The sequence below is a fragment of the Mixophyes fleayi genome, chromosome 3, assembly GCF_038048845.1.
Source record: "Mixophyes fleayi isolate aMixFle1 chromosome 3, aMixFle1.hap1, whole genome shotgun sequence".
Taxonomy (NCBI): domain Eukaryota; kingdom Metazoa; phylum Chordata; class Amphibia; order Anura; family Limnodynastidae; genus Mixophyes; species Mixophyes fleayi.
The window spans coordinates 270,492,376-270,512,295 of NC_134404.1; the positions used below are offsets into that span (position 1 = coordinate 270,492,376).

A 19,920-nucleotide genomic window follows, 5' to 3' on the forward strand; every position below is an offset into this window, starting at 1 on the left:
AGAAAGATCAGCAGCTACGCATCCCCTGGGGAGGCTCAGCGACACTCAGACTTGATGGCAAGCGCATCCACAGTGCTAAAACAAGCTCACAAGAGAGGTGTGGAGCTAGAGTACATACTAGAGGTAAACCTTTTCTAAGGCACTTCATTCTTAATTGCTCATTGTTTTTGCAACTTACCAAAATGAGTGTATGGTGTCTGTATAAAATGTAGAAATCATAATAAGTTTAATACAGTACATTTGGGAATATATTGTAGGTCATTTAGTCAGCCTTTAGTAAGATGATAATGCACAGCATCCCATAGTATCCACTTATACAAAACGTTCACTAGGTCAATCTATTCTTATTGCTATCTGGTTGCTATAGATTGCTGCACATTAGTCCCTATAATATGAAAAGGTGGTTGAACAATGTTGTCATGGCGAACCTTATTTCTTTGTCCATGATATTATATTGTACTGTGCTGTCCATACTGTAGCTGGATTATAACAATACTTCCCATTTAGCAATTTCCAAAATCAACTGAGCAGAGTAAGTGCACAATGAGGCTCATGTGTCATAGAATATATCAGTTGCAGCTTCCTTCCCTGGCATGAAATGCAATTTTTCCATTTAGTTAATTAAGGTCAAAACATGCAAGGTCATTTTTTAACTTTTTGGTACATTATGATCATTTAAATACACACATCGGGCCTGAGCCATTAAGGAGAGCAAAGCATAAAAGGGAGTAACTTTGCACCTGGGTAAAATCATGTTGCATTGGAGGGGAGGTAAATTTAAAATGTGGGAACAGATTTATAGTTGGTGTAGGGCATGTACTAGATCAAATTTAAATTTCAGTGTAAAAATAAAGCTATCAAGTATTTGTGTGCTACATTAAAAGGCAGACAGTGTTTAACTTGTGTGCAAAATAATAAACTAATTTGCACCCCTTGCATTGTAACATGATTTGTCCAGGAGCAAACTTACTCCTTTTTATGATTTGCTCTCCTTAATGCCTCAGACTCTGAGCTTTTAAAGTGTTACACTGTTAAATGTACACATATACAACATGTGTGTGTGTGGTGGTGTCATATTTATTTGTGTTACAAAGGTTAAGGCTTAAAAATCATTTTAGATGATGTGTTTATAAATTTGATAGTTCATGTCCTCACAATTTCTATGGCAAAATGTGACGTTTTTGCCTAAAGTTAAAGCACTACCTCCTGTAAACACAGAAAAGTAGGTTCTACATTGCCCAGAATTCTATGTCACCTTTCAGTACGCTTTATTATTTCCCACATGTCAATTCTTATGAATAAGAGTTATGATTTGCTTATGTGCTTCCTTCTATAAATTGAATTTCTCGGAAGTCACTTCTGCTGAATAAGAGTTGCTTAGTTATTTAATTTCATGGAGTTAACAATGTGCTGCCTTTAGAGTGTTTAAGCGTTATTGACAGCTTCACTGTACTGGTTGGAATTAAATGGCATACATCATTCAAAAGCACAGGCTGCGGTGGTGGTATTGTTTCGTTTTATTGTTTTAAACTACATAGTAAGAATTCAAACTTTGTTCACCCCAAATCTCTCCAGACATGGATGTTTTTGGATGAAAAATATCGAGCATTGAGCAAGCAACTGGAATTAATTGAAAGTAACATACCTGTTGTGGGCCTGGTGGAAGAATCTGAAGAAAGACTAAAAGAAAGAACTAAGTTGTATCAGGTACTCTCACTATATAAAGTATTTCAGTTGTACTCTATATTCCCTGTGTTTCTCTGGGTTTTTTTCTATTCTATTCACATATCCCCTCTATCCCTCCTTTTCTGTGTCTGTGTGAACCACAGCATCAGGCTTTACCAGCATAGTGAAATTTACATTGTATTGCATCTTGAATACTGAACAGGAAAATTTGGACTGTGTAGCTGGTCATTCTTACTTTTCAGGGACAAATCTTGAAGTTGCACACATGGCTACAAACTGACAGGTTCTGTTTTTTTATGAATTATCTGCAGTGCTTCAAGTCAAGCTTAGCAGACCACCAACCGGCACTTTGCCAGGTTTTAGAAGATGGAAAGAGGCTTCTGATGTCTGTGAACTGCTCAGAACTGGAAGGCTTACTGAATCATCTGGGGGATCAGTGGTTAAATAACAACAGCAAAGTTTCCAAAGAACTCAACCGATTAGAAAATATACTCAAACACTGGACAAGGTACCATAATCTAACAACAATTCACAATGAGTTTTTTCAGGGTTCCTAAGAGTTAAGTAAGTTGAACAAATATATGCATTTGCACTTTATAAAGACTTGTCTCAAGTAATTGGAAGTATCAGAAAATTATATTTAGTGATTTTAAAGGGGTTGTCCTTGTGGCATCTTGTGAGTTACTTTGCACAATTATCCATAAAAATGAAACTTGATTTTGCATATCTAATGACACTCAGCCACTAACTGCATATAATTCCCAAAAGCCTAAGGAACTATGACACGCTTGTGTCAATAAAATAATGCTGACGGGCTGCTTATCCAGGAGAGTAGAGTGACATTGACATAGAGAAGAGTGATTTACAAAAATCTTGTATCTTGAATGTAAAAGACAATTTAAAAATTCAAATGCAAAAAACTTTTTGAGTATCATCATTTTTACATTTCTATTTAACCACGATAGCTTTTTAAAGTGTTACAGTTATGTTAAACCAGTGTTTCTTAACTCCAGCCCTCTCACCTCCCCAACAGCTCATGTTTTCAGGATATCTTTAATCATGTACAGGTGAGTTAATCTATTTGGCTGGGCCAATAATTACCTCACCTGCTTCCATAGGCAGAAATCCTCAAAACATGAGCTGTTAGAGAGGTGGGAGGACTGGAGTTAAGAAACACTATGTAAACCAAGAACATTATGTGGTGGAATATATTTGAACAAACTGTTGATTTACATGTTCCACTTAAATATATGCTAATTAATATATGTTTTTATACTGTTTAAACTTCTCAACTTTTTTATACTTTTGCTACTTTGTTTACATGTACTATAAAGGACACCTTACCCTGAAATACTAGTTGCCTCTAATTGAGTTATGTTGACTTTTTCAATTTGCAGATATAAAAATGAGTCTTCAGAGCTTGTTCATTGGTTGCGGTCTGCAAAGGACAGACTGGATTTTTGGACGGAACAATCTGTTACAGTCCCTCAAGAGCTGGAGACAGTCAGAGATCACTTGAATGCTTTCTTGGTATGTATTTGTCATGTACTGTTTTGCACAATGCTTCACTGTTCTCAATGCCGGCAACACATGTTATAACTCAGTTGGTTGAAATGATCATATTGGCCAAGCGATCAGAAAACTAATCACAAAGCTCTCTTTCTACTGTCAAGATTGCCGAAGAAGTTACACCGACGCCATTGTGGGTTATTGGCTACTTCGTTTTACTTTTTGCCAGATTAAGTCTAATTAGATTTTTGTTTAATAACATTTTGATAGTTTAGGTTGTACCACACACTGTGCAATAGCCGACAAATTTAGCCAAAACTGGAAAATTGGTTGACCAAATGCGCATGTATTACTTAGAGCATGTAACTGTATTAGTACATTGTAGTAGTTATTAATATAGCATTGGTTTCTGTATGCATTTTCCTGCACAGTGGTGCTTACTTACGGTTGTCATGTTTCTTATTCAAGTTAAAACAACCACACAGTTCTATAATTATCTTGAATAACAAAAGGTATATCCTGCAAATCATCATTTTTAAGTATAATGTTGCAGGACTTTGTAAATTGTCAAGCCATGTAAGTGAAGCATTTTCATTTGACGACCTCTCCTTAACATGAGTCCATCCATCTAAACATGTTCAGGGGTGTTTTTGAATTAAATAAATATATTCAGTTAATATAATACAAGAGAACAGTTTTTAATGTAATGTGCTTCATTTCACTTAAGGTTCTTTGTTATGTTGTCATAATAGGAATTCTCTAAAGAAGTTGATGCAAAATCTTCTCTAAAATCATCTGTGTTGAGCACGGGTAACCAACTGCTTCGCCTGAAAAAAGTAGACACAGCCTCACTTCGTTCAGAACTGGCACAGATAGATAACCAGTGGACAGGGCTTCTCACACATATCCCAGTGGTACAAGAGAAACTTCATCAGGTAACATAGAACAGTCCTGGGTAGATTATATAAGGAGGTGGAGAATTGCACTCACATGTTTATCTAAGAAACCACATATAATGTCCTGACACACTGCTCCTATCTGACCATAAATCTGTCTTTCTCCCTGAAGAGTGCACTTGTCTCTCACCTGAACAATAATCATACAGTTGTGATCATGTGACATGCAATCGCTCAGTGTTCACCATCAGTGTAAATTGTGTGCTTAGTTGAAAACATATGAAGTAGAAGTGTTGCAAATAGAACCACATACTCATGAGCTAAGATATGTAGAACCACATAGGAGAGCACACTGTATATTTGGAGCAGATTTGTAATTGAATGCCTGTGATGTGAATACAGAATGCAGTAATTTATGCTTTGTTTGGCAGTTGCAAATGGACAAGCTTCCTTCACGCCATGCCATTACGGAAGTCATGACTTGGATCTCTCTAATGGAAAATGTAATTAAAGAAGATGAAGAGAAGATCCGGAATGTTGTGGGCTGTGAAGCCATAGAGGAATATCTTTTAAAATATAAGGTAATAACAGTCAGAAGCTGTTACACTATCCAAACCCTGTGATGCTTGCATATTAGAAAACGTACTGGACCTGAATCAAGTTCAAACGCAAGTTAATTTCTGTGTTTAAAAAAAACAAAACATGCAAATTGCGCTTAGTTCCATTTGTATTAAACTCAAAGCATATGTTAAGATACTTTACAATTTGAATATTTGTGGAAATATGATTTGTATAAACAGTGTTTGCTCTACTTAGACACACAAAACAGACTGCAGTATGCACACATACGTATGGGTGACAATTTCAGAACGCACAAAACTTTTATTTGATCATAAAGTAAAATAACAACTATTAACAATATAGGATAATATAAAAACATCTTTTTCAAATATAAGTCATATTTTATCTTTTATTTTCATAACTTATTTTACATTAAGTAAATAAAGAACTCTTCAATACAAACAGTGCATTAAATGCATTTTGATAGTAAATCTTAAATTCCTACAGTTGTTTTGTGATAGCTATTGAGAAAAGTAATTATTAATCCAAAGACTGTGCCGTATCAGTCATCACTATCATCCAACGTTTACACCTGCCCTGTAACAAGTGTAATAGAAACAACTGAAAACAAGCATACTTACGATAAACACTGGATTTGAATTGTCCGCATCTGTGTTACTGTGTTATCATGCTTTTGTACTTTACATGGCCCAAGTTAATCCATCTATAACCTGCCCAGTATTCCTTTCAAGTTGCAAGTCAAAAGTGTCTGATATATGCAGATATAAATTGCCTGCAGTTGCGCTAATTGGCGTAAAGTCCGTTTCTGGGCATGTGCAGTGTTGAATCATGCATCATATGCTCTACAAAGGAACATATGTCTGAATATGAAACAGGCCAACTATGTTCTTTTATAGAGTAGCATCACCTTTAGCGTTCTCTGAAAACCCACCTCTACCGGCAAGCTTATAATATTCCTCAACTGCCCTCTTCACCTCCCTAGGTTACCCTATTACCACCCTTTGCACAATTCCTACAAGACAACAACCCTCTGACCCCCTGACCAACATTGCTGTGTGACTGGATCATATAGCATACAAATCACTTTTACCTTTGCAATCTGGCTGGACTGAAATGCAACATGCAGACTTAACCTCGTGTATCAAACTCTCATTGTCCCTTAGATTGTAAGCTTGCAAGCAGGGTCTTCGTACCTCTTTATCTGTACTACCCAGTATTGTATATTATCGGGTTTGTCCCCAATTGTAAAGCGCAATGGAATTTGCTGACATTATATAAATAAATGAGGATGATTATGAGGTCTATTATATTAAGTATGTGGGCAGCACGGTGGTTAGCACTTCTGCCTCACAGCACTGGGGTCATGAGTTAAATTCCCTATAATGGCCTTATCTGTGTGGAGTTTGTATGTTCTCCCCGTGTTTGCTTGGGTTTTCTCCGGGTGCTCCGATTTCCTCCCACACTCGAAAAACATACTAGTAGGTTAATTGGCTGCTATCAAAATTGACCCTAGTCTCTCTTTCTTTCTCTCTCTCTCTCTTTCCCTCTGTCTGTGTGTGTGTATGTTAGGGAATTAGACTGTAAGTAGACTGTAAGCTCAATTGGGCAGGGATTGATGGGAATGAGCTCTCTGTACAGCGCTGCGGAATCAGTGGCGTTATATAAATAAATGGTGATGATGATGAAGTATGTAAATAAGCACCACACTTTTGGATCAAATACAACATGTACAGTGCAATATATATGCATTTAATATGCATTTATAATTATGTATATATATTTTAAAATCATAACCTATATGGATTTTTCGTCCCCAGGGGTTTAAGATTGACATAAACTGCAAGCAGCTGACTGTAGACTTTGTGAACCAGTCAGTGTTACAGATCAGCAGTCAGGATGTTGAAAGTAAGAGAAGCGACAAAACGGATTTTGCTGAAAAGCTGGGGGCTATGAACAGGCGATGGCAGATCCTGCAAGGCTTAATAACAGAAAAGGTAAATGAAAAAGCAGCAATAAGTAAGAAAATGTATTTGTTGTCTTACACTTATGAAAAGTCACATACATTATCTGGCCAAAGGTTTCTCCAATGCACCAAAAGAGCGATGTTTACATTAATGTATGGCACATGTGACAGCACTTAGTTAACCCATCCATTATTTCTTTTTACCATCATTTATATATGTCAACACATTCACCCTGTCCCTGTGCATTCACCCACCATTGGGACTGGTTTTTCAATGTCAGCATTTGTTTCCACTAACCTAAAAAGGTTTCATTTGGTTATCAGATATACAGTCACTTTGTGTTCAGTGCGGATGCAATGGAAAGGAAGCTTTTTGGGAGTAAGGGATTGAGTCTACCCTACACTGTGTTCTGTTGAAAAGTATTACAGACTTTGGGTAAAGTACATATATTATTTTGTATCACAGCAACACTGTGGTGCAATGATTAGCATCGCTGTCTTACAGTGCTGGGGCCATCGGTTACACTCCGACCAGGGTACCATCTATGTGGAGTTTTGTATGTTCTCCCCGTGTTTGCATGACTTAGCTACAGTTTCCATAGTCCAAAAACATACTGGTAGGTTTATTGGCTGTGACAAAATGGACATTAGCTTGTTAGGGGCAAATATGAGATAAGAGGAAATTTCTACTCTCTTCTCATCTTCCAACTCTACCTCCTGTCCTCTTGATCCCATTCCCTCACAAATTGGTATGTCCCTGTCTCCTGTGCTCATTCCCCCTCTAACTAAAATCTGTAATCTATCTCTTTCTACTGGTATTTTTCCATCACTATTCAAGCATGCAGTGATTACTCCCATTTAAAAAAAACAGAATTCTGACCCTAACTCTCTCATAAATTACCGCCCCATCTCCCAGCTCCCATGCCCCTCCCAGCTTCTCAAGAGAAGTGCCTACACTCGCCTCACACACTTTCTTACAGCAAACAACCTATTGGATCCTCTTCAGTCAGGCTTTCGCTCTCAACACTCCACAGAGACTGCGCTGACCAAGGTTGTCAATGATTGTCTAATGATTGTCTAATTCTCCTGGATCTATCTGCTGCATTTGACACTGTTGACCACTCTCTCCTCATACAAACGCTACAATCCCTAGGTCTTGAAGGCACTGTGCTATCCTGGTTCTCATCTTACCTATCTAATCGCTCTTTCAGTGTTAATTTCTCTGGATCCACCTCTGCTCCGCTTCCTTTATCAGTTAAGAGTACCACAAGGCTCAGTCCTAGGTCCTCTGCTATTCTCTATCTACACCACTTCTCTTGGAAAACTAATAAGCTCCTTTGGATTTCAGTATCATCTCTATGCAGGTGATACACAAATTTATCTATCTTCTCCAGATCTTTCACCATCTGTGTTGTCTCGCGTTACTGACTGTCTTTCTGCCATTTCATCTTGGATGTCTTCTCGCCAACTCAAACTCAATCTTTCAAAAACTGAATTAATAATATTCCCACCCAAAAACAGAAGCTTCCTGCCTGACATTTCTATTTCTGTTGATAACATGACCATAAATCCCACCCGCAAGCTCGTTGCCTAGGTGTAATCCTTGATTCACAACTGTCATTTATTCCCCAACATCAACTCTATATCTAAATCATGTTACATACACCTAAAGAACATTTCCAGAATACGCACATATCTGACACAAGACACCGCAAAAACATTAATTCATGCACTCATCATCTCCCGCATCGACTATTGCAATTCCCTCCTTACTGGTCGTCCCAAAGTCAGACTTGAACCCCTACAATCTATTTTGCACGCAGCGGCTAGATTGATTTTCCTTACTAACCGTTATTCCTCTGCTGAGCCACTCTGTCAGTCTCTACATTGGCTGCCTGTATATCAACGAATCCAATATAAAATTCTTCTACTAACATACAAGGCCATCAACAAAATTGCACCGACATACATCTCCTCACTTATCTCAAAATATCTCCCTACTCGACACCTCCGTTCTGCACAAGATCTACGTCTCTCCTCCACTCTCGTCACATCCTCCCATTCTCGGTTACAGGATTTTTTCCAGGCTGCACCCAATTTGTGGAATTCCCTCCCACGCACAATAAGACTTTCCTCTAGTCTTCAAGCCTTCAAGCGTTCACTGAAAAGCCACCTCTTCAGACAAGGTTATGATATTCCTCAACCACCATCTTAATTTCCCTAGATTACCCTATTACCATCCTCTACACTGCTAACGCAAGACAACAACCCTCTGACCAACATTGCAACACACACAGCCCACTCAATACTTTTACCTTTGCGTTCTAGCTGGTCCATTGTGCAATATGATGTAGCACATGCCCTTGTGTTTCTAACTCCCATTGTCCTATAGATTGTAAGCTTGCGAGCAGGGTTCTCTTACCTTTCTGTCTGTATGTATTACTCAGTATTGTCTTATCAGTGTTTGTTCCCAATTGTAAAGCGCTACGGAATTTGCTGGCGCTATATAAATAAATGTTGCTGATGATGATGATATGTAAAAAATATATGCTTACCTTTTACACCCCTGCCTGCCTCAGCTCTCCTGCTCCTGTTTGTCTCAGTGAGCCTTTTTTGGCTGATCAACTCCATGGTTCCTATGTACATGCACCTACATAGTATCACATAAATTGTAAAATATTGACTTTATGTGGAGATACCCTTTAAATGCTGATAGAGCTGTACCTTTTTCTTGCCTTCTACTAATTGGCAATATTAACTTTATTTTTTGTATTAGTAAGATTCTTAGGTTTAGTAAAGTTTCGATTAAAATAGATTAAGTTTCTTATTTATATTTCATTGTTTATAATTAGCAGCCCAAAGCTTAAATGAGGCCCTAATGAGGCAATTCTTTGTGATCATCGGGGCGTTCTAGCTCACATTTGTCCCTTTTGGTTTCAGTTAATATGGAGATATGACTGTGTAAGTTTCTATGTAAATTTTATTTTCCTTATGATTCTTATTTTCCTTTAAATGTGCACTTGTAAAGATCCAGCTGCTGGAGGGATTGCTGGAGTCATGGACAGAATATAAAAACAATGTGCGGAGCCTGGAATCCTGGTTTGAGAATCAAGAAAATAAGTTGGAGAAACAACAAAGTATTGGTGATCAGGCCTCAGTCCAGAACAGCCTAAAAGAATGCCAGGTAACAATCACCATATCCACTGCAATTACAGCAGGACTCCTGCTAAAGCTGGGTACATACTGAAGAATTGTTCAGACCGACGTGCTATACCTACGACTGAAGGTCCGATCAGTCTGGCGATTCATGCATACACACTAACACGATTTACCTTCAGATCTGTGCTCTTCATCTGGACCTTTGTCTGGTCCTCTAGTCCGGAGAATGACAGCACAATATTAATTCATTCACTACTGTCACATTTTCACACTGATTAAAACCGCCTTGTTATAGCTATCCACATGTCCTAATGAATTTCGTTAGCTTCTGTGACTCTGAAACTAAATATTCTGTCTCAGAATGAACAAATGAATTATTCCTTCTACAGCACTCTCTACATTTATTCACTCTGACATTCAGTGCTAACTGAAAAGAGCCCGACTCTGTAAACTCTATGGAGATCGTCAGCATGAGTGCATACACACTACATGATCGTTAGCTGATTGATCGGAAAAAATTTAACGGTACGACCAACCAAATAAGGCGATAATCGTCTATTTGGGCAGACTTTTCGACCATCGTGTCACTACACACACTGACCCGACTTTCGAACGAGCGGTCGTATGTCGGCTAGTTGAGCCGATAATTGGACAAAAACCCTGTAGTGTGTACCCAGATTTAGGTGGATGTTAGATTAAGATCTATGTTTTGTCAGAGGCATTATTTGTATAATTATTATTATTATTATACGTTTCTAACATATTAGTTACTAAACAACAAGTCACGCCTTAACATGAGAATTATCACATACAGGTGATATCCAGATGATTATATATAGGTTTCAGCTACAGATCGTTTTGTGATTAAGTTGTATGCTCAGCTCAGTGGTCACACACAGAAAGATGTTTAACTTATTAACCTCCCCTGTTCTCAGCTGCCACCATGCACTGTGGATTCACAGGTGTTGTGGCCCTGAGCATGACTGAAATCTCTCTCGCTCATGGAAATGAATAGGAAAAGAACAACCAATCACAAGCAATGTCTACATGTTGACCACTTGTGACTGGCTGATCAGGTACTGGCTCCCATGAAAACAAGATTTACATGGCAATTTATTATTAGATTAGGCAAACTGCAAATCACTAAAAGTAAGAGATCTCCCGCCTAGTCTGTAGGTGGTTTTTCCCGTTTAACACACAGCACATAGCAGAGCGGCGCTCTCATAGATACAGATTTAGAGGCTGAAATGTGCATGTGTGGTCTGCAGTAAATAGTATAAAATGTGCAGAGATTAAGGCACCCAGAACCCGGTCATTATAATATTTATTGCTTGGCTACCACAAATGAATGAATGACTTATTACAGATATGGAAGTCTTTATTGGAGCACTTCGCTCATCATGCACACCAACTAGAGCGATTGTTATTACACAAGTTCCTGCTAAACAAATAGGATGTAGCTGTGGCGTGTGCACTGTTGTGCTGCAGGGGCAAACACAAGATTTGTAGAGGGGGGTTTCCACACCATGCCGCCAGTGGGTGTGACAAGCATGCATGGGAGCGTAGCTATAATTTTAGACAGTGCTTGGCTGCTCTCCAACTCTTCCTATCCCCATAATACACATGAGCAATGCTGCGTGCACCACTGTTAGGCCGTGTGAGCAGAGCCGTGTGAAGCGGGGGCAGGGTCCAGCCAACTCAATTATACAGTGCCACAAGCTTGGAGGGGAGTTTCCATGCACTAGGAACCCCCCCCCCCCCTCGGTTTGCCTATGCAGTGTCCTGCATCATTTGGATTGAAGTCTACTTCATCTGTATATCAAAATATTAGCCATGGTGTGGTAATATCAAATAAGTAAATATTATAAACATTGTTAATACTATAAGGATATGTCCAATCCAGTAAGTTTTCTATCATTTATAAATATGTGATCATTTTTGTACACAAGGAGAGCTATAATTAAAGTGCCATCATTCGCACTCATTTTAAATCATTTTCTACCATCAGGATCTTGAAGAGTCAATCAAAGCCAAAGAAAAAGACTTGGAGAAGGTTGGGCAAAGTGGACTTGCGTTAATTCATAATAAAAAAGAAAAAGTCACTGCTATAATTATGGACGCTCTCAACAAACTTAACCAGTCCTGGGCAAATTTGGACTGTAAGGTATGTAGTTCTGTTAGTGTTTTACTCTGGTAGCTATATGGCAGCACTGGGGCCATGGGTTCGATTCCATCCAGTGCACTGTATGGAGTGTGTATATTCTCCGCGTGTCTAGTTTCTTCTAGGTGCTCCACTTTCATCCCACAGCGTAAAAAATATATCAGTTGGCTAATTGACTTTAGATGGAATTGACTCTAGTGTGAGTTTGTGCAGTAGATAATTTAATTTGCAGGAAGTAGGGACTGATGTGAATGATTAAACATTATCCGTTAAGCACTGCACTACATAAATAAAGGTTAATAAGTAATAAATAGACTATGGTCTGGATGTATTACAGTGCAGTTTTGTAAAACCACAATTTTTCATGTGATGTCAAATTGCATGAGTTACAACTGCAAAAGTTCAAGTTGCACTTGTGGTTTTACAAGCGGTGGCAGTTTACAAAAACTGCACAGAAAACGTTAGGGAAAAAGATCTAGACCTGCTTCTGATTGGTGAGGTGGAGAAAGGACAGGCATTTGTAGTGAAAATATTTTATTCTTTCTACTTGCCACAGTTCCTCGAAGTCTCAAATTTGCCTGTAGATCACACAAGTTTCGTGGTGGACATTTTATTAGACTTTCACCTCACTTATTACAGTTTAAAAATCTGAACTGGTACAGTTGACCTGTGCATATGTGTATGTTTTACTGATTTTCTCAATCAGTAAAACAAAGGTGCTCGCTAAGGTGCTCAGGCAGAGATGTACAGTCATGGTCATAAGTTTTGAGAATGACACAAGTATTGGTTTTCACAAAGTTTGCTGCTTCACTGTTTTTAGACCTTTTTGTCAGATGTTGCTATGGTATACTGAAGTAAAATTACAATTACAAATTTCATAAGTGTCAAAGGCTTTCTTAACAATTACATTAAGTTTATGCAAAGAGTTAATATTTGCAGTGTTGACCCTTCTTTTTGAAGACATCTGCAATTCGCTCTGGCATGCTGTCAATCAACTTCTGGGCCACATACTGACTGATGGCCGCCTATCCTTGCCTAATCAATGCTTGGAGTTTGCCAGAATTTGTGGGTTTTGTTTGTCCACCTGCATCTTGAGGATTAACCACAAGTTCTCAATGGGATTAATTTCCGGGGAGTTTCCTGGCCTTGGATCCCCGAGTCACTTCGTTATTAATTTTGCCTTATGGCAAGGTGCTCCATCATGCTGGAAAAGGCATTGTTCATCACCAAACTGTTCTTGGGTGGTTGGGAGAAGTTGCTCATGGAGAATGTTTTGGTACCATTCTTTATTCATGGCCGTGTTCTTAGGCAAAATTGTGAGTGAGCCCACTCCCTTAGCTGAGAAGCAACCCCACACATGAATGGTCTCAGGATGCTTTGCTGTTGGCATGACACAGGACTGAAGTTAGCGCTCACCTTTCCTTCTCAGGACAAGCTTTTTTCCAGATGCCCCAAACAATCTGAAAGGGGATTCTTCAGAGAAAATGACTTTACCCCAGTCCTCAGCAGTCCATTCCCTGTACCATTTGCAGAATATCAGTCTGTTCCTGATGTTTTTCCTGTAGAGAAGTGGCTTCTTTGCTGGCCTTCTTGACACCAGAACATCTTGCAAAAGTCTTCGTCTCACTGTCTGTGCAGATGTACTCACACCTGCCTGCTGCCATTCCTGAGAAAGCTCTGCAATGGTGGTGCCTCGATCCCGCAGCTGAATCAACTTTAGGAGACGGTCCTGGTGCTTGCTGGATGTTCTTGGGTTCTTGAACCTCTCTCCTTGAAGTTCTTGATGATTCAATAAATGGTTGATTTAGGTGCAATTTTACTAGCAGCAATATCCATGCCTGTGAAGCCCTTTTTGTGCAAAGCAATGATGACTGCATGTGTTTCCATGCAGGTAAACATGGTTAACAGAGGAAGAACAATGATTTCCAGCACCACCCTCCTTTTAAAGCTTCCAGTCTTTTATTCTAACTCAATCAGAATGACAGAATAATCTCCAGCCTTGTCCTCATCAACACTTGCACCTGTGCTAACAAGAGAATGACTTACCTGATGTCAGCTGGTCCGTTTGTGGCAGGGCTGAAATGCAGTGGAAATGTGGCTTTTGGGATAAAGTTCATTGTCATGGCAAAGAGGGACTTTTTAATTAATTGCAATTCATCTGATCACTATTCATAACATTCTGGAGTATATGCAAATTGCCATCATAAAAACTGAGGCAGCAGACTTTGTGAAAAAAAAATATTTGTGTCATTCTTAAAACTTTTGGCCATGACTGTACCATTACCCTTAGCAACCAATCGTAAATTAGCTTTCATTTGTCTGTTTACTATTTCAGCTAAAATCTAACCTCTGGATGAATGCCTGAACCATGTTATTAAAGTGTGCCTATCATGTACACAAAGCCAGCTTGGGGCTGATGCTATTCATGCAGTCTATCAATTAGCTAGGAACCACTTTTTAATAAATATTAGCTGTGTTTCCTCCATGCGCCATTTTACGCTTACTGGGCGGGCAGGTGTGAGCATAGTGTTAACATCCCTTCTCACTGTGCAGAAGGGGGAAGTAGCTGCAGATATGCCTCTATGAGGCTTATCTATTGGGAATGTTTTCCTCCTGTTGTACAATCCCCACTGATGATGATGATTATACTCATATGCATACTATTCCAAGCCACATGTATGTTAAGATGTGTGTGGCTTGGAACACAAAGTTCCATCCTACCCAACCACACTAAACAGCTGAATGAACTGACCATTTTAGTTCTGTTCACACAATCAATGCAAATGTGCAAAATGCAAATATACAAAGATAGTGCCGCAGAGCATTCCGAAAACTGGCAAAGCAAAAGTACTGGAACTTTGAACCTTTGAAGTGGCTAGTTCTACTGCAAAAATCTCTAGCCATAAGTTTGGTTGAGCTCACAAAATGGATGTATCCACTGATCGTTTTCTCCAAAAACAACTTGAGTGCTTATCAAGAGCGATCAATTTGCAGTCTGGTCTACCACAAGATGGATCATATATTCACCTTGTGACACTTTTGATCCATTTGGAAGTCAAATGAGTATTACAACTTCAGTTGTCTGTGAATCATTGATCAGTATTTTGACAAGCACTCAACCCCCCCCCCCCATAAGTGTGTCTAAGGTTGTCACCATTTCTGACAAAAATCTGAATTTCCTATACCTGTTATGTTTTTGCCAATAACATTAGCACAAAGTCCTAATTTTACTGGTCTACACTGCCTTTACCCCAACCCAATTTAGCTGTATACTTGTAGATTATTTTGTTTATATTTGCATGTCATACATTTAGTCACTTAGTTCTAAGTTGGCAAAGCTAATTGTCCTCCAGTTTTCAGATTTCGCCACTTGGTGTCTCTGTTCTAATAGCTATTCTTTTATTTTACCTTGTCCACACAAACCATTAATATTAAAATGGAAATTTTCAGTGAAATAAAGTCTCTTATACATAAAAACAAGTGCCCATATTTATTTCTGAAGATTTTTACAGCATTAAAGAGAAAATAAATTCTAAAGACAAATAATTTATTTCTCTTTTAACTGTTCTCACCAAACTCTCTGGCGATCCTTTAGAGTTAATGCATCATATTTAATTGCAACTGTAAGACAAATTATTTCCAACCAAATGCTTTAGAAGTACAGTGTACTTTTTGGTCCAGTCATTTCTCCTTTGTGGATTAAACGCAGTGTAAATAACCCAGAACAGGGGATTGAAGTTACAAAAGCAGATTGCTACAAAAATTGAACATATTGTTCTTCCATTCACTTGAAGCCACCAACAAATAAAGAAAAAAGCAGAAGAAAGTCACGTTTGTTTTATGTTTCTATTGTTTTTCTTAGGTGTGTCAGCTGAAGATATTGTTACAGTCGGTGTTTGATCAGTGGAGCATTTACAAGGAGGTTTATGAAGAGCTAAATACCTACTTGATGGAAGCCAGGTATTCCCTGTCTCGCTTCCGGCTCTTGACAGGATCCATGGAAGCAGTGAAGGTCCAAGTGGACAACTTGCAGGTGAGATAGAGGATCTGCTTAATGGTCTTTCTATGAAGTCAAAAGTTGTAGAATTCCAGTACTACACTCTTGTGATGTTTTATATAACCTCTGCAGCAGGTGGCCATTTAGGAGAGAGCTGCTTCTCTAAGTAAGCAAATAAAGTCTAAGTTATAGGTTTCCAGACTTGCTGTGTACAATTGTGCTGTGAGGATTGGTTGATTGAGGCCACAGGGGCAGATCCAGACATGTCACTTTAACCGAAATTGCTGCATTCTTCCATACTGTCCTAAAGTGGGAGGGGATTCAGGGGGTTATGAAGCTATACTCTTAACAGAGTTTCAGTGGAATAAAGCTCAACACTGAACAACGTGGGCCTGATTCATCTTCGGACAGAAGTCCCTTTTACGATCAGTATCTTGCGCGAAATTGCTCTGCACATGCTCAGAAATGGACTTTACAATAAACTCAATTGCATGCAATTCATGACACTACTGCCTATGGTGGAAGGGACGGATGAACATAGGCATTGATCAGTAAGAGTGTGCCAAGGGCGTGTCAGTGCGGATGCAGACGATTTCAAGCTCTGAGTATCTTATATGTACGTGTGCATCAGCTACAGGGCAGGTGTATGTGCCGACTGATAGTGATGACTACACGTATAAATGCTACTAAATAGCACAGATCATGTGTATTCAAGGAAGAAAAACTATAAAAATGGATTGTATGTACAGTGCGCATTAAGAACATCCTGATTTTTTGTATTTAATGTAACAAAAAAGAAAAACACATTTTTATCAATGTGAAGTTATTATTAATTAGATTTTTATGAGTTTAAAAAAAGTTTTAAAAAATTTGTTAAATGCAAGTTGTGTTCACATTGTGTTTAAAGATGAATCAGGCGCTTTCCAGGTTTTTCATATTTGAAAACTACTTTTAGTGATCCATTAAATGTGTAAATATAAGTTTTTTTTGGCCCTGACTGCTTCCCCCTCCTGAGTTCTCAGTTCCCCGTTTTGCTAATTTTTTTCAACATTCACCTCCTTTTCTTTTACTTTTACCAAAATAAGTCATGCATTATATGTGGCTTAGTAAAAACAGGTTATGGATTTGTTTGATTGTACTGTAATAAGAATACACAGTGTCCTGTTTACATCTATTATCCAACCAGAGTTGGAGGGGACTCTGAACCTGCAGCATATTTTTCTTTTGTGGGTGAAATGTTGTTGGGTATGAGGTTTAGGGTATCGTCGCACAGGAATGTTTGATTTGTCCGATTTCTCTATCCTCCTATTGAGTGTACTGGGGACATTGGGGTGTAGAATAGTGGGAATATGCGATGGGCCCTTTAAGAACTATTAAGTAGCCCTAGCTTCTCCCTCTCTATACCCCACTATAGTCGTTAGTTTAAGTATAGTGCCCAGCGAATCGGGTTGTTTTAGGGTTGCTCTGCAACCTGTTCACTTTTATTTCAATTGATTTGTTTTATTTTTAATCTGAGGCTTCTACCCTACCTCTTCTTTTTCAATTTTCCAGGTTGTTTATGTTTTATCAGAATGGGCTGGATGCTGGTTTGCACCTTAGTTCACTTAAGGGTCAAGTGTTGGCTGTTTCAATCTTCTTTCAAAGAAGACTTGCTATAATGCCTGATGTTCAAACTTCATTCATTCATGGGGTGCTTCATGTACAGCCTCCATTTGTTCCATTGGTAGTATTAAAACTTGGTGATAAATGCTTACAGCTTTCCCCGTTTGAACCCTTGGACAGGGTGGATTTAAAGTTTTTGACTTGGAAACGGTCTTCTTCTTGGCCATCTTGTCCGCTAGCAGAGTTTTAAGAACTTGCAGAATTATCAAGTCTCCACTTCTTGTTTTTCATGACGATTTGGCAGTTCTTCGAACTAAATCTTCATTCCTCCTTAATGTGGTGCCAAGATTCTATATAAATAAGGACATCGTCATCTCAGCCCTAACCAAATGTTGGTCGTCGGAGGACGAAGTTTCTCATTTTTCTCCAAATTTTGTCTGTGCTTTGCGTGTGTATGTGCGTAGGACTCAAGATGTGTGCAAGACGGAGGATCTTTTGGTCCTCTGTGATGCACACAAGAGAGGCTGGCCAGCCTCTAAGGTGACTTGTTCAGTGGATTACAGCAGTATTCCAAAAGGCTTAAAATGGGCTTGGACAGCCTGTTCCGAATAATCTTCGTGCTCACTCCACGAGGTCAGTGAGAGCAGCTCTATCAGGTGACCACCTGGTCCTCCGTTCACATTTTTACTCGGTTTTGTGGGGTTAATGTTTTTGCATCGGATAATGCAAGTAGAGAGAGAAATGTGCTTCACACCGTTTCTTCTGAGCTGTCTCACGCATAATTGCGGCTTTGGGATGTCTCCATTGTCCCGGGTGTCCCTCAATAGGAGCATAGAGGAAATAGGATTTTTATACCTACAGTACATAAAAGTTGTTTCTCTTAGTCAATTGGGGGACACTGGGCGCCCACCCTTGATGCTTTGGTTTCTTCTTTTGTTTGACATGTTGTCTTTTTTGTTCTTCTATATCTTTTTTCTCTATATTGTCTCCTATTCTGTGGGGCTTGGTTAAACGTACTCTGATGTCTATACAGGAAGTGGTGTACAGAGTGGGAGGAGCTACGGTTGGTTAGTTAATAGTTCTTAAAGTGCCCATTGCCTATTCCCTCTATTCTATACCCCAATGGACTAAGAGAAACTGATTTTAAGTATAAAAATCATATTTTTCCTTTTAGGTTACGACATTCATAGTAGCTAACTCACACCCATAGGGATAGTCTCCTCCTCTGCCACACGCTGCACCCTATCATGTTATTAACATGATATGACATGTACCATTACTGTTTTTAAAAGGTTTTTTCATTAGAAAACTAGGGGGTAAATGTATTAACCTCCGGTTTCTTCAACTCCCGCGAGATCGGCGTCTTCGGCGCTTAAATTTAAAGCGGCGCTGCCTTGTAAAGGGAAGTTTCCCTTTACAAGGCAGCGCCGCTTTAAATTTAAGCGCCGAAGACGCCGAACTCGCGGGAGTCGAAGAAATCGGAGGTTAATACATTTACCCCTAGATGTAGGATTAGGTCAGAATGGGCACAGTACATATTTGGTGTAATATATATGTTACAAAAAATGGACCTGGTAATTGTACATTTGCCATTTATATATTTATGTATGTTATTGAACTTTTTGTCTCTCATTGAAGTTACTTTTAATCAAAATAGTTACATCACTTTACTTTCAGCTATACTTTATACTTGAGTGCTTTGTTTCCAACTAAACCAACTTCATGTTTTGCCTTTACAGAGCCTACAGGAAGAGTTGGAGAAACATGAGGCAGATTTAAACAAGTTTGGTTCTGTAACCAACAAACTTCTAACTAAATGCAACTCCTCTGTGGCAGAAACACTGAAGAGCACTTTAAAAGAGGTTACCACAAGGTAAAACATTTTATTTTTCTATCACATCTAAGAACATTCTTGTTGTTCCATTCAAGCACTTCAACTCCTCATTCCAAACAATATGTCTAGATTGATATGTATTAGCCACTTCAAAGACTGAATGAATACGAAGATCATCTTTCCCAACCACTTAGTTGTTTTTGTAAACATTTTAAGATAATTATCTCATTGGCTTGTTTTTAGTGGATAAATATAAATTCAGACTTTTGTATTTTGGGAACATTAGTGTCTTCAGATAACAAAGGCGGGAGTACTAGAGGATCATGAACCAGCAATATGACTTTTCAGTGCATTAAGCAAAACAAACATTTGTGAAAAATGCCTATTTTCAATCGGACATGATATGATACCAAGGAGAAAGGATTATCCTGGTTCCCAAGTTCCCCTCAACTGTGTCTGAGTCACACTCTGGCCTAACCAGACCCCTTTTTAGGGACTAGTGAACAGAGGGACTGAGTGTGATCATTAATC

At 38.8% G+C, this 19,920-nt stretch overlaps 1 protein-coding gene across 1 annotated transcript in view; it reads left to right on the forward strand.

Moving 5' to 3' along the window:
• The window catches only part of SYNE1 (spectrin repeat containing nuclear envelope protein 1), a 334,503-nt gene that overhangs the window by 249,722 nt on the left and 64,861 nt on the right, over positions 1–19,920 (forward strand). The window contains exons 106-116 of the mRNA XM_075203581.1: positions 1–123; positions 1,576–1,707; positions 1,998–2,194; positions 3,084–3,216; positions 3,948–4,130; positions 4,523–4,672; positions 6,491–6,667; positions 9,665–9,820; positions 11,804–11,959; positions 15,819–15,989; positions 19,295–19,428. The exon at positions 1–123 is cut by the window's left edge and continues 51 nt beyond it. Of these exons, the coding sequence (XP_075059682.1) occupies positions 1–123; positions 1,576–1,707; positions 1,998–2,194; positions 3,084–3,216; positions 3,948–4,130; positions 4,523–4,672; positions 6,491–6,667; positions 9,665–9,820; positions 11,804–11,959; positions 15,819–15,989; positions 19,295–19,428 (1,712 nt within the window). The remainder of the gene's footprint in view (positions 124–1,575; positions 1,708–1,997; positions 2,195–3,083; positions 3,217–3,947; positions 4,131–4,522; positions 4,673–6,490; positions 6,668–9,664; positions 9,821–11,803; positions 11,960–15,818; positions 15,990–19,294; positions 19,429–19,920) is intronic.